This window comes from Danio rerio, chromosome 16 (assembly GCF_049306965.1).
Source record: "Danio rerio strain Tuebingen ecotype United States chromosome 16, GRCz12tu, whole genome shotgun sequence".
Taxonomy (NCBI): Eukaryota; Metazoa; Chordata; class Actinopteri; order Cypriniformes; family Danionidae; genus Danio; species Danio rerio.
Genome location: NC_133191.1, coordinates 30,631,207 through 30,645,530, shown reverse-complemented (window position 1 = coordinate 30,645,530; position 14,324 = coordinate 30,631,207). Strand labels below are relative to the sequence as shown.

Below are 14,324 nucleotides of genomic sequence, written 5' to 3'. Positions count from 1 at the left end.
GGCTGCTAATCCCATACAAAAATCTCAGTCAAGACTACTATTTTAAGTATTTTCTTGAATTATTTTGGTGACAAATAATTGCATGTTGTTTGCTTGTAAAAATTAAAAAAAAAGTTCTATTCACTAAAGAATACCAGTATTTAAAAAATGACATTTTATAATTGTTATAGAAGTGCTTTTAGGCGTATACTCAGACGATCAAAGAGTGAAATTAGAGCTGGAGTTTTTGATAATATATATCATTACCACGAATTGAATAAGCTAAATTGGCTGTAGTATTTTATAACTTTCTTTATTGTTTTTTAAACATTCGAACACAATGACTTACAAATTCAGACCTACAAACATTTACACAACAATTGACAATAAAAGAGAACAAACAATACAGAAGTAAAATAATAATAGATAAATACAATAAATAAAAAAAGAGAAGAAAATACAAAAACAGAATCAAATTAATAATTAAACCTAAATATTTTATTACCTTTTATATTTTAAAATTATATAAATTATATTATATAAACCTTTTATATTTTAAAATATAAACTAAATACTGACCCTTTAAATTAGTCTGATTTCAATTTCCCGTAGAATTTATGTCTTTAAAATAATTTATAAAAGGTTGCCAGATTTGATAGAATTGTCTGGTTTCTTTTTTAGGCAGAATCAGATTTTTCTCCAGTTCCAAATGTTTCATTACATCCCTCATTAGATGTATATATGTAGGAACAGCTTTTTGTTTCCAGTTTAATAATATTAATCTTGGTTCTAGTTTTTAGCTATCTTAGGAATTATTTGAATAATAATACAGTTTGTCCACACAACTCAGTTGAACTGTAAAAGTGGAATTTATTGGCTATTATGGAAGGGTTTATCCACGTTCAATGTCCTTTTCATTTCTGTAGAAATTATTAGAGATATAAAGTTCTATTAGTTTGTTTTTTGTTATAACTAGGCTACCTATTTAACTATATTGTAAAAAAAATTATCACTGTGAAATAAAATTACTCTTACCATGAAATAGAATTTTGTTCATACCGCTTGCCTCTATTTTAAAGGGCTAGTTCACACAAAGATGAAAATGATCCCATGATTTACTCTCAGCCATCGTAGGTGAAGTAGGACTTTCTTCTTTGAGACTGATCTCATCTGAGAACTTTATTCTCCCCCATTTTCTGTGTGGTGCACATTTTATTATGAATAGATGCGTTTTTGTTTTGGACTCTTGTTTTGGACTGTTGAAGAGGAAAAACTGAAAACTGCTTATACATTAACATCAAATAGTTATGTATTGTTTTCATGTTTCCAAAATGACGTTATGCTTTTGGGATTCTGACATTTTAAAATGTTATTTTTATTACTGATTTCTGAAAATTTTCTGTAGAAGAAACAGGAAGCAGTGTTTTGCGATGTCCAGAGTTATGTGTGGTTATCAACTTCCACCGAGCATCAGACATCCACTTGAATCAGTGCAGGGCCACTTGGGTTGTAATTCCAGGCACAAGTGCGTGTGTTTTTTTTTTTTTTTTTTTTTTAGTTTCCCCCTGAAGACTCAAGGCCAGTTCTCGAGCGGGCGAAGGTTTATCGTATCGCACTGGTGTAGGTGTCTCCATATTTCAATAAGGGCTGGTTATCAGAGTGCTCCTGGCTAAAGCAAATGCTAATGCCAGCCAGCGGACACCATCACCACCTGACATTTTACACGGAAATTAAAACCCAACAAAACCACACCCTCAGGCCAGGCTCTGACTCTCACTTTACTGCACACACACACACTGCTAATTCCTCTATGCAATTTTCTCTGGACTTTCATTTTTTGTGCCCAAGTCAATCAGACAGTAAAGGTGGTGAGGGACGGTTGGCATCTCTGTTGATACGGTAATGAGGAGTGACGGCGGAGATGATGCCAGCAGGTGAAGCTGATGGAAAATAATGGGCCTTAATGAGGAAAAGAGCCTGATTCTCTCCTCACGTACACAAGCACAGGACACAGTGTCTCAATCACTTCCCCCCTCCTGCTTATTAGAAATTTTATTTAACAATAAGAAATCACCTCGCAATAACACATTTAGATAGAAACTTTTGGTACGAGTTAATTGCACTCAACCTTTTTGAAAAAACAGAGGTGTTAATTATATTTTAAAAGTACTAGATACCTCTGTATCAAATGGTCAAAATAACAACTCTACAGTTGTTGTGATTAAAATTTAGAGGTTATTCCTCAATTTTCGTAATATTTCTGAAGTTGAATAATTGGTATTGTGTAAAATACAAACAAATCTATAATATTTTGTGTGTGTATATATATAGGCAAGGCAAGGCAAGTTTATTTATATAGCACATTTCATACACAATGGCAATTCAAAGTGCTTTACATAAACAAGAATAAAAGAAACAAGTAAAATAAAAATAAAAACAAATAATAAAAATGCATAAAAACAAAACATAACATAAAAACAGGCAAAATGTGATATGAAAGAATGAAGAAGAAGAGAAAAACATGATAGTGCAATCTGTCGGACGCAGCACAGTGCTCATTCAGTAAAGGCACAGCTAAACAGATGTGTTTTCAGTCTTGATTTGAATGTGCCTAATGTTGGAGCACATCTGATCATTTCTGGAAGCTGATTCCAGCAGCGAGGGGCATAGTGGCTAAAAGCCGATTCACCCTGCTTTGACTGAACTCTTGGAACTTTTAGTTTATTTGATCCTAATGATCTGAGTGATCTGTTAGGTTTGTATTCAGTGAGCATATCTGTGATGTATTTAGGTCCTAGGCCATTTAGTGATTTATAGACCAGTAATAATACTTTAAAATCTATTCTGAATGTAACTGGCAGCCAGTGTAAAGACCTGAGGACAGATGTGATGTGCTCTGATTTTCTGGTTCTGGTCAGAATTCTGGCTGCAGCGTTCTGGATGAGCTGCAACTGTCTGACTGTCTTTTTAGGAAGTCCAGTGAGGAGTCCATTACAGTAATCCACCCTGCTGCTGATAAAAGCATGAACAAGTTTTTCTAAATCTTCACTAGAAACAAAGCATCTGATTCTTGCTATGTTTTTGAGATGATAGTATGCTGATTTACTGACTGCTTTGACATGACTGTTGAAACTCAGATCTGACTCCAGAGTCACACCAAGATTCTTGACCTTATTTTTTGTCGTTTGACCTTTAGTGTCAAGGTACGCATTTACCTTGAGAACCTCATCTTTGTTTCCAAACACAATAATTTCAGTTTTCTCTTTGTTTAACTGAAGAAAGTTTTGGCACATCCAATTGCTCATTTCATCAATGCATGTATATCAGAAGATGGGCATGGTCAGCAGCTATACTCTGGTAGGCTGAGGCTCAATTGTTACTAATGGGCCCAAAGTGGGCCAAGAAAATATCCCCCAAACCTCCACCACCAGCTTGAACAATTGATACGAGGCAGGATGGATACATAGTTCATGTTGTTGACTCCAAATTTTGACCCTACCATCTGAATGTCGCAACAGAAATCGAGACTCATCAGATCAGGCAATGTTTTTTTTTTTTTTCAATCAGCTGTTGTCCAATTTTGGTGAGCCTGTGCAAATTGTAGCCTCAGTTTCCTGTTCTTGGCTGACAGAAGTGGCACCCAATGTGGTCTTCTGCTGCTGTAGCCCATCTGCCTCAAGGTTGGACGTGTTGTGCGTTCAGAGATGCTCTTCTGCATAGCTTGGTTGTAAGGAGTGGTTATTTGAGTAACTGTTGCCTTTGTATCAGCTGGAACTAGTCTGGCCATTCTCCTCTGATATCTCGTCATGTTATCTTTTGGTCATTTTTGGTCAAAAAAAACTTGCTGGTTGAATACAAGTAAGTTTAGGTCATGATTTTTTTTAATTGTCTTTGATTATGGTAATATACAGTAAATGCATACAGCATTTTCTATTCTAACAAGACTTGATTCGGTACATCATGCTTCACTAAGTTTTACATTTTTATCTATAAAGCTATTTTAGGTAAACTTTCATCTTATATTTGTACTCTTCTTTCACTTGGAATTTCTTTGCTTTTCCAAGTGTTTGCATTTTAATATACCCCGAGTTTGTACAGAGCTGGGATAAACGGCACTTTCTTATTGTGCACCTTGGGCATGGAATAATTAGCAAAGACTTGAAACTAAATCAAATTGTGTCTTTCTGTCATTTTAAAGACATTATTAAGAGAGTGGAATTGGAAGCATGTGAATGCTTTTGCTGAGAGGACTGATGAAATGTGTTTATTTATTTTAAAATATTCTGTATGGCTATTACTTTGGCCAGGTCACTCTTGTAAAAGAGATTTTAAATCTCAATGAGACTCCCTGGCTTAAATAATGTTAAAATAAAAAAAAGTGTGTGTGTGTGTGTGTGTGTGTGTGTGTGTGTGTGTGTATATATGAGGGAATGTCAACAGAATTAATAAACAATTGTGTTTCACGCAAGCTCAAATATTTCAATATTTATGTGTATGTTTGTTTTTAATTAAACACACACACACACACACTTTTAAAGGGTAGAGTTTTAAGCTAATTTCATTTTACTTGTAGTAGTAAGAATTTTTTTATGGAGCAAATCGATATTATCGTAATGATTTTTGATGCATAATGTGACAGACAACTGAAGCTGCTTAAAATTAATTTGTTTCTAAGATTTTGTAAAATATTTATAAAGCATGGATTTTAAATATTAATATTTCAAATATTGTTTTTACTGTATTTATGAAAAATAAGAGCAGGATTTAAACATAAAATACTTTCATTTTTTAAATCAGTAGATCTATCTTATGTTTTAAATGGCATGTTTACAAAACCTGGAATATGTTAAACAGGTTTTTTTCCCAGCACTTTATTTTCTTTCTGAATAAATGTTGCCAAACGTAAAAATGTGCTAAAAGTATATTTCAATCCTTCTGGGATTTTACATCAAACTCTTAAAGAAAATTCTCACCCTTTCTCAGATATATAGCATGACAATTAGCATCAAATTAAGTTTGGTGTGTGTGTGTGTGTGTGTGTGGCTGCTGGGGGTCCATTCCTTTATTGGCAATCAGGCGTCTGTAATGTGCAGCATGTGTAATGTGTTCTTAACGCTGTTAGTCTGATTAATGTCTGATAATAACCTGCTCTGAATGACATTCCGCTCCGCCTTCATCTGCTTAATCCAATCTGCCCTAATGCTATTAGCACTATTAGATTCCTCACACTCTTATTTATTGTTTGTGCTCATAAAATATCAGTTCAGAGTGGCAGCGTGTCGCTAATCTGTCCCATGTCAACTCACATTATGACAGAGTACAACCCTTTGAGCCCATCACTGTATGTGTGTGTGGGTTCTTTTTTACTCTGTGGACTTCTCTTTTGTCTGAGGATTTATTTTTGTCTGACCTAAACCATGTCTGTGTATGTGTGTGAATGTGTCAGATGTTAAGATGTTGTGATGTATAATTCAGTGGTTCTTTGTAGACTGAGACCGAAAGCTGAAAGACTGGTCACACTTTTTTTCTATCTCAAAAGTGACTGTTACTCCAATCTGACTTCCTTTTTTATTTATCTTAATTATAATTTTTTATTTAAAGGGCACTAGTGATGAAAATCAACTTTTGTAAGGTGTTTGGACAGAACCGTGTGTAGGTATAGTGTGTGCACAGTCATATATCGGAGTTATGGAAACCCAATAGGTCTTTCTTTTTAATTTTCCCTGCGTTAAAATAGGATCCAATCCCTCCCATTTTGAGGCCCACCACAACATGATGCAGAAATGCGGTTTCCCTGCCCACCGAATTGATTGACAGACGCTTATTAACATGTTTCCATTGTAACAAAAATAATCATATCAATAAGACAGGACATGCACACAGCAACTAGGATTAAAAGATCTGTTCAGCTCTCTGTGATCATCTGCACCTCAACAATGTGTTTTGAGTTTGAAATGTTTTTAAAGCAGTGCATGTTTGTAATAAATACAGTAAAATTCGTACGTAATTCATCATCACAGCCGCATAGCAGTACAATTATAAAAGACAACATTTCAGTACTGGTTTGTGGACTTAAATCAGGCTTATTTTGAAAAAGGTAAACATTTGTGAGTGTTTGTGTGGGACTCATCGTTGCAGAAAGGCTTGAATTAACTTATTCATTCATTAATTTTCTTGTCGGCTTAGTCCCTTTTATTAATCCGGGGTCGCCACAGTGGAATGCACCGCCAACTTATCCAGCAGGTTTTTACGCAGCGGATGCCCTTCCAGCCGCAACCCATCTCTGGGAAATTGAATGAACTCCACAACACATATATCAAATAACAGTTGTGACATTTTTTGCTGTTGCAAGGGAGATCTGCTTTATGCGGGTCTGTCACTATGCTGTTTATCTACGTAAAGACTACACACATCAGTGAAATAATGAGAGATCTCTGTGGCTCTGACAGGCACGTGGGAACAGTGAATGGGGAGAACCCAACTAATTTGTATTAAAAGCACAGACAACAAAAACGATTACAATGCACTAAAAGCTCAAATTTTCCAGATTTATATTAAGACTTTTTATATTTATATTATATATGAATATATATATATATATATATATATATATATATATATATATATATATATATATATTAAATTATGAAAAAGGGGAAAAATAGGTGCCCTTTAACTAATGCAAGTGTATCCAAACTCGGTCCTGCAGGGCCGGTGTTCTGCAGATTTTAGCTTTAACTTGCCTCAACACACTTGCAAGGATGTTTCTAGAGAGCCTAGTAAGAGCTTGATTAGCTAGCCCAGATGTGTCTGATTGGGGTTGGAACTAAACTTTGCAGGACACCAGCCCTCCAGGACCGAGTTTGGACATGCCTGAACTAATGTAATTCCAAAAAAATTTACATTTTACAAATAAATGGAATGAGATACCATTTGAGACACACATATCTGCGTGCATAAATACATGTGTACATATGTATAATACTTTACATGTAATAATTTTTCTGACATTTTCCCAAAATGACTTCAAAATGAGGACTATATATAAATATATTTGTATATCTGTATGCAATCTATATGGACAGTAACTACATAACTGTGTGTGTGTGTGTGTGTGTAAGATTAAAAGATCATTTTCAGAATAATGTGTTTATTTTAAAATGGCGGTCCAATGTTTATACTGTTCATCCAATTGTTTCCGGTCAAACAAAATTATTTACGTATTGCCAGAAAAATGGCAAATTTATTAAGTTCCATAGATTTTTTTATTTTTATTTAAATTTTTTATTTATTCATTTTTTTCAGTCAGTGTGCTCCTAAACTCGTCATTGGGGTATGAGCGAATTGTAAGAAAATGTAAAAAAAAAATACACGCAAATTAACTGCTAAATCAGAAAGTTATGAACTGCCATGAGATTTTGTTGAATAGGATTGGCTCGGTGCTTAGCACTGTCGCCTCACAGCGAGAAGGTCACTGGTTCAAGTCCCGGCTGGCCCAGTTGGCATTTATATGTGGAGTTTTCATGTTCTCCCCATGTTGGAATGGGTTTCCTCCAGGTCTTCTAGTTTCCCCCCACAGTCCATGCGGTATAAGTGAACTGAATAAACTAAGTTGTCCGTAGTGTGTGTGTGTGTGTGTGTGTGTGTGTGTGTGTGTGTGTGTGTTGGGATTTCCCAATTCTGGGCTGTGGCTAGAAGGGCATCCACTGTGTTAAACATATTCTGAAATAGTTGGCGGTTCATTCCGCTGTGGCGACCTCTAAAATAGAGACTAAGCCAAAGGAAAATGAATGAACGAATTGTTAAATAAAACCAGCAGTTTTTAGGTGCTACTTACAAATCACTTTACCTTGATCAGAGCCGGCGATAATGCTGATGATTTTATGGAAAACTGCCTGCGTGGAAAAACTTCTCGGTTCTTAATTTATGAGTGTTTTTCTTCTGTTGAACACATGAAAATGTTGGAAAAAGCAGCTACTGACATCCATATTAGAAAAGAAAAATACCATTGAAGTCAGTGGCTGCTTTTTTCCTTTGTGTTCACCAGAAGAAAGAAACTCAAGCAGGTTTGGAACAAGTAGAGGGCGAGTAAATAATCACAGAATGTTCATTGTTTGGGTGAAATGTCCCTTTAACACATGTAATCATTCATTCATTTTCTTTTTGGCTTGGTCTCTTTATTAATCAGGGGTCGCCACAGCGGAATGAACCACCAACTTATACAGCACATGTTTTACGCTGCAAATGCCCTACCCCTCTGGGAAGCACCCATACACACTTATTCACACACATACACTACAGACAATTTAGCTTACCCAATTCACCTATACCACATGTCTTTGGGCTGTGGGGGAAACCAAAGCGCTCGGAGGGGAGAACATGGAAGCTCCACACAGAAGCGCCTTAACTGAGTCTCAAACCAGCGACCTTCTTGCTCTAAGGCGACATCGCTACCCACTGTGTCGCCACAGGTAATCAATTTTTGAAGATTAATACACTTTGTTTGTTTTATTTAGGTGGTTTGTCACTGTCTGGACACTCTGGGCTCTCGAGCGCAGTGTTTCGATGTGATCCAGAATGCCATCATTAATAACCTGGTGAGTGTGTGTCTTGAGTGTATGTGTGTGTGTTTTGCTGCAGACAATGTTTGCTGTGATACTCTCACTGTTTCTGCAGGCTGGACTCGTGGTGGTGCCAGACTGTGTGTGTGTGGCTCTTCTGAGGTGTGTTCCTCGCTTATTGGATGTCAACTTCCTGCCCAGCGACACACTCCTCCACTTCCTGTCTGACTGTTGTCTGAGCATGCTCAGTCTATTGCTACAGCTGGAGCAGAGCGCCCGCAAGAGGTCAATATTTGCATACTGTAACATTTATACACACAATAACTGTTTGATGATGCAGCAAGAGAAGTTGTAAACAGTTCTGGGGGAAGTCCATTAGTGCACTAACAGAAAGAAAGGATCAACACATTTGAAAAGAAGGGTACTTATTTTGCTAATCCTGTAATGTCTGTATCAGCAATCAATGATTTTTAATAACTTCAGTAATAATTAGGCATTCCCCAATACCAGTATTGGGTCAATACTTGGTTAAAATATTCATACTTGTATCGTACATGAAATGCTAATATCACACAGCGATACCACTTAACAGTATTTCAATATGTATATGTGACTTGCTGTCCTACCTAATTTTAATATCTTAATGTATTAATTAATGTATTATATATTAATAGCTTAGTCCTTATAAATAATCCATTTATTAAATACATTAACAATTCTAAAGGCTACTGAAGAATAAACCGAATATGCAATATGATCCTTGCATAATGATCACAGCGAAACAAGCTAGCACTTACTTTATATATAAACTATGTATTTTTCCCCAATATTTTTATTGATTCTTTCCCCTTCCCCATATATATATATATATATATAAACATACAGTTGAAGTCAGAATTATTAGTCCCCCTTTGAATTTTTTTTTTTAAATATCTGCCAATTGATGTTTAACAGAGCAAAGACATTTTCACAGTATGTCTGATAATATTTTTTTCTTCTTGAGAAAGTCTTATTTGTTTTATTTTGGCTAGAATGGCAGTTTTTAATTTTTTTTTAAAACATTTTGAGGTCAAAATTATTAGCCCCTTTAAGCTAAATATTTTTCAATTGTCTACAGAACAAACCATCATTATACAATAACTTGCCTAATTACCCTAAACTGCCTAGTAACCTAATTAACCTATTTAAGCCTTTAAATGTCACTTTAAGCTGTTAAGAAGTTTCTCGAAAAATATCTAGTCAAATATTATCATGTGTATATATACATGACAAAATAACAAAAACAATAATACAATAAGGTGACGCAGTGGCGCAGTAGATAGTGCTGTCACCTGACAGCAAGAAGGTCGCTGGCACGCTGGTTCGAGCCTCGGCTCAGTTGGCATTTCTGTGTGGGGTTTGCATGTTCTCCATGCGTTCACGTAGGTTTCCTCCAGGTGCTCCGGTTTCCCCCACAGTCCAAACACATGCGGTACAGATGAATTGGGTAAGCTAAATTGTTTGTAGTATATGAGTGTGTGTGTGAATGTTTCCCAGGGATGGGTTGTGGCTGGAAGGGCATCCACTGCGTAAAAACTTGCTGGATAAGTTGGTGGTTTATTCTGCTGTGGCGACCCCTGATTAATAAAGGGACCAAGCCGACAAGAAAATAAATGAATGAATATTACAATATAAAAGTACATGTTTACAAAAAACTATTTACAATATTATTCATGTATGGTTCCCAAAGATAGTCAAAGTCCTTCTGCTTGCCTTTGGTCATAGAAGTTGGATCATATAAGTTAGTCTCTCCAGTCCAACACAGTTCAATATATTTTTCCACATTTCTATGGATGGAGCATCCATGTTTCCAGTGTAATGCAATAGCCCTTCTAGCTTGAAGGAAACCAAAATCCAAAATTTTGGTCTTCCCAATTGTAAGTTACATAGGATACAACCCAAGAATACAGAGCTTGGCATTTAAAGGGATTTTAATATTATACATGTCTGACATGCATCCAGTGATCTCTTTCTAAAACATTTGTATTTTAGGACATTGCCAGAAGCAGTGATATAGTGTACCTTTATCATTAAACATTTAGAGCACACATCTGGAATATTCACTATATAAATTATAAATAAAAAAAAATGAAAGAAATTCCCTAAGGCAACTTAAACTGCACACACTTGATTATGTAATGGGTGAAGTCGTGGACGCGTGTCAGCACAAAGATAATTTATCCTTTAAATGTCCATGCTAAATCGATAATAAATATGGTCTGTCAAATTACAGGGCTATCAATAATTTGTGTATATTTTAGGCTTGGAATAGGCTTCTGTTAAACATTTTTCTGTTCATCCTTGATTTATACGAAACATAAAACAATTGCACTTTCATTGAAATCAAATCTAAGAGGTATCGGAAACTGTACTCTGTATCGGCGAGTACACAAATTAAAATACTCCTCCTCGTATCAGTTTGTCAAAAAGTCGTATTGGTTCCCAGTGTGAGAGATTAGCACTGATTGGTACTTTTAAACTTTAATGTTTGGTCAAGTAATCAGCCTAAATCAAAGCAATATTAAACATCTACATATATTATAAAGATAAATTCATATTATTCATTTATTCATTTTCTTGTCGGCTTAGTCCCTTTATTAATCAGGGGTCACCACAGTGGAATGAACCGCCAACTTATCCAGCATATGTTTTATGCAGGGGATGCCCTTCCAGCTGCAACCCATCACTGGGAAACACCCATACACTCTCATTCACACATACATTACGGCCAGTTTATTTTATTCAATTCACCTATAGCGCATGTCTTTGAACTGTGGGACACCGGAGCACCCGGAGGAAACCTACGCTTACACATGAGAACATGCAAACTCCAATTTTATTTGTGTCTAATATTAGAGAAATTTGTTCTTTTACAGTTAGTCTCATAATAATAAATTCCCTATTATTATTATTATTATTGACCAGTTGTTCACTAATCATTACAACAACAAAAAAACACACACAGCATATCACGTACAATCTTAGTTTGGAAGTTACGTTGGGGTTTAGGTTTAAAGAAATATAATATTCAGCATTTAAAAATATAAATGCGTTGGTCCAAATTTCTGTATGTTCATGTGTGTTTCAGGGATGCCGTGTGGGAGGCGTGTTTCGCCGCGTTGAGCTCAGTCCCGAGGCTCCTGCGACTCGTCCTGCAGTCTTTCCGTGTGCGTGATCTGTGTGAGGACGAGCTGCCCGTGTTGGCACAGATCCTCTCGTTGCTTCTACAACACACTCAGCTACGCAACCACATGATGGCCAACGCCAGTTTCCTGCAGCATATCATACAAGACTTAACGGTACATGCACATACACATACACAGCCACTGACATAAAAATCTGTCTACAGAAACTGAAAGTCAGGGACGAGCTTGTTTTATTTTAAAGCTGCAGTGTGTAGGATTGTACCTAGTGGTTGACATGGGTATTGCAGTCCAAATTCAAAACATTGGAGAGGGTTTTTTTTTTTTCACCCGGCCTCTCTGATGAGGACTCGACACAAATGCAGGTTGCCAGATTGACGACACTAATAGGAGTTAGCATGCCTGACGACTGAGCATTACAATGTATGCTGCTCAGCTAATGTTTACGTTTAAAATATTTATATTATTTGCTAATTTAAAACACCTTTTGTGGATTTTTTTTGATAACTTTGAATCTGAGTCTTATTTCAGAGCTGCTATACTGTACTCTGGAGGTCGCATTTTCAACAGCATCTACATACATTGAGGCAGCTTTCATGACTGGAATGAAATACGCAGTGTTTTCCGCCAAGGCAGCCTCAGATGCTGAAATATGAGTGGTTTTTAGATCAACAAGTATGTAGCATGATTCTTTAATATCTGCAAACGCATGGAATTTTCTTGCTTTAGAGTCAAAACTTGCATAGAGCACCTTTTAAAGAATTGCCCCTTTCACACAGTGAGACCGGTAAATATCAGGAAATTTTCCAGAACAACTTTACTGGTCATTTCAAAAAAGTGCTGTGCACACAGGCAAGGATGTTCCAGAAATTTTCCGAAAAAGACCATTTACACATTCATTCCAAAATACCTGAAAATACTGACGTCATTAACTAGAAATGAGCTAGAAATGAACGGCTGCGCTTGTATTTGGAAACAAAGACGGGGTCGGGCTTTGGTTGATGGTTACGTTACATAATATGTGTGTGTGCTGGTGCTCACCGGCTGCTTCACATGCACAAGCGTCAAGCAACTGAAGCAGAGCTTGAAGTTAAACAAACAGCGCTTTATCATAAGCATTTTATCCATAATTTTTTCCACGGTTGGCATTAAGAAGGAACATAGAAACATTATTTGACTATTCAAATATTCAAAGGCTTATTTTTATAAACAGCACAGATGTGAATGCATATGAATGATCTAATTGGCTGGAGTAGATATCTTTTGCAGCGTGTTTTAATTGTAAACATTATCTTTTCTGCAATTTTCCTTCTGCGTTCATACAGAGAAGCATTTACCAGTATTTTACAAAAAGGGCTGTTTACACATACTGACCTTTCCGTAAAAATGCTGGTAATTTTCCAGAAAGTCTGCATGTGTGAAAGGAGCTAATATAGTGTTTGTGTTAAGTGCGCAAAACCAGACTTCAGATATTTCATGATACAAGACTTTATATATATATATATATATTATATATATATATATATAATGCCTTGTAATTATATTATATTAGCTTAGATGAGAAACTGCATTTTTAATGCTTATGTCTGACCCTGAACCAGTCAGTCAACTGTTAATTTAGTTGAAATGGAGGTATATATATCACGTTATTAAACAAATAAGCTCTTCATCTATGTATGATTTATTAGGACAATATTTGGCCAAGATACAACCATTTAAAAGTATTGAATTTTAAGCAGGTTGCAAAGCAGATTGTGTTGTCTATATTGCTAAGCAACCCAAACAGACGTTGACAGGTGGCAATGGTTTGCATACCCTCATAGAAAGAAGAGTCTGGAGCACGTCTGGTGTGCGACCCCCTTAAAAATTCTCAAAAATCGAATAATTGAGAAAATCACCTTTAAATTCAAATGAAGTACTAAGCAATGCATAGTACTTATCAAAATTTGCTATTGCTAAAATTATACTCAACTTAAAACATTTTTGGTTCAGAGTAATATATCTTCTTAAAACATTTCATTTGGTCTTTCACTAATAACTTTTAGACTTATAGACAACAATAGCATAAAGATTTTTTAACACCCATAAAACTTTTCAGGGGGCTTGAATATCAAACGATCATTAAACTTCTTGCATATGGCCCCTTTAATATTGAATGCAATGTTGTGTTTTTCCAGCATTACTATGGTGGTGAGAGCCGTGAGCAGTGGCTGACTGACCTCCTCTACTGCTACAGTGTGACGCTGTCTACTCATCGGGCAAACATGGGCATAAGGGACATCTATTAGCCGCTATTGTCCAACACAGTCTTCAGAGCTGCAGCCTTTCTTTTCCAGTCCGGTCATTTTGTACAAAATGAAAAAATAAACCTTGTGATAATCAAATGATTGGTTGTGTCTTTCATTCTTCAGTTTAAAATGTATTATTGATTCAAACTTAGATTTTTTTTAACTGCCCACTGTTTCTGCTGGTAGATATGGGTGGCTGACGGTAGTATTGGTAACCTAGTAACTATAATGGAGTCACGTGAGATTAATGTCCACTTCAGAGAAACTTTAGAGTTTCTCACATTATTCACAAAAACTACAAAAATATTCAGCGA

The 14,324-nt window shown here is 36.0% G+C and overlaps 1 protein-coding gene across 2 annotated transcripts in view; it reads left to right on the top strand.

Annotated features, from left to right (window-relative positions):
* The window catches only part of tex10 (testis expressed 10), a 34,712-nt gene extending 20,606 nt beyond the window's left edge, over nt 1-14,106 (top strand). For both annotated transcript variants that reach the window (NM_212705.1, XM_073924635.1), the window contains 4 exon segments: nt 8,496-8,576; nt 8,656-8,825; nt 11,668-11,878; nt 13,900-14,106. In NM_212705.1, coding sequence (NP_997870.1) covers nt 8,496-8,576; nt 8,656-8,825; nt 11,668-11,878; nt 13,900-14,010 — 573 coding nt within the window. In that variant the 3' untranslated portion in view covers nt 14,011-14,106.
* The last annotated feature ends 218 nt before the right edge of the window (nt 14,107-14,324 follow it).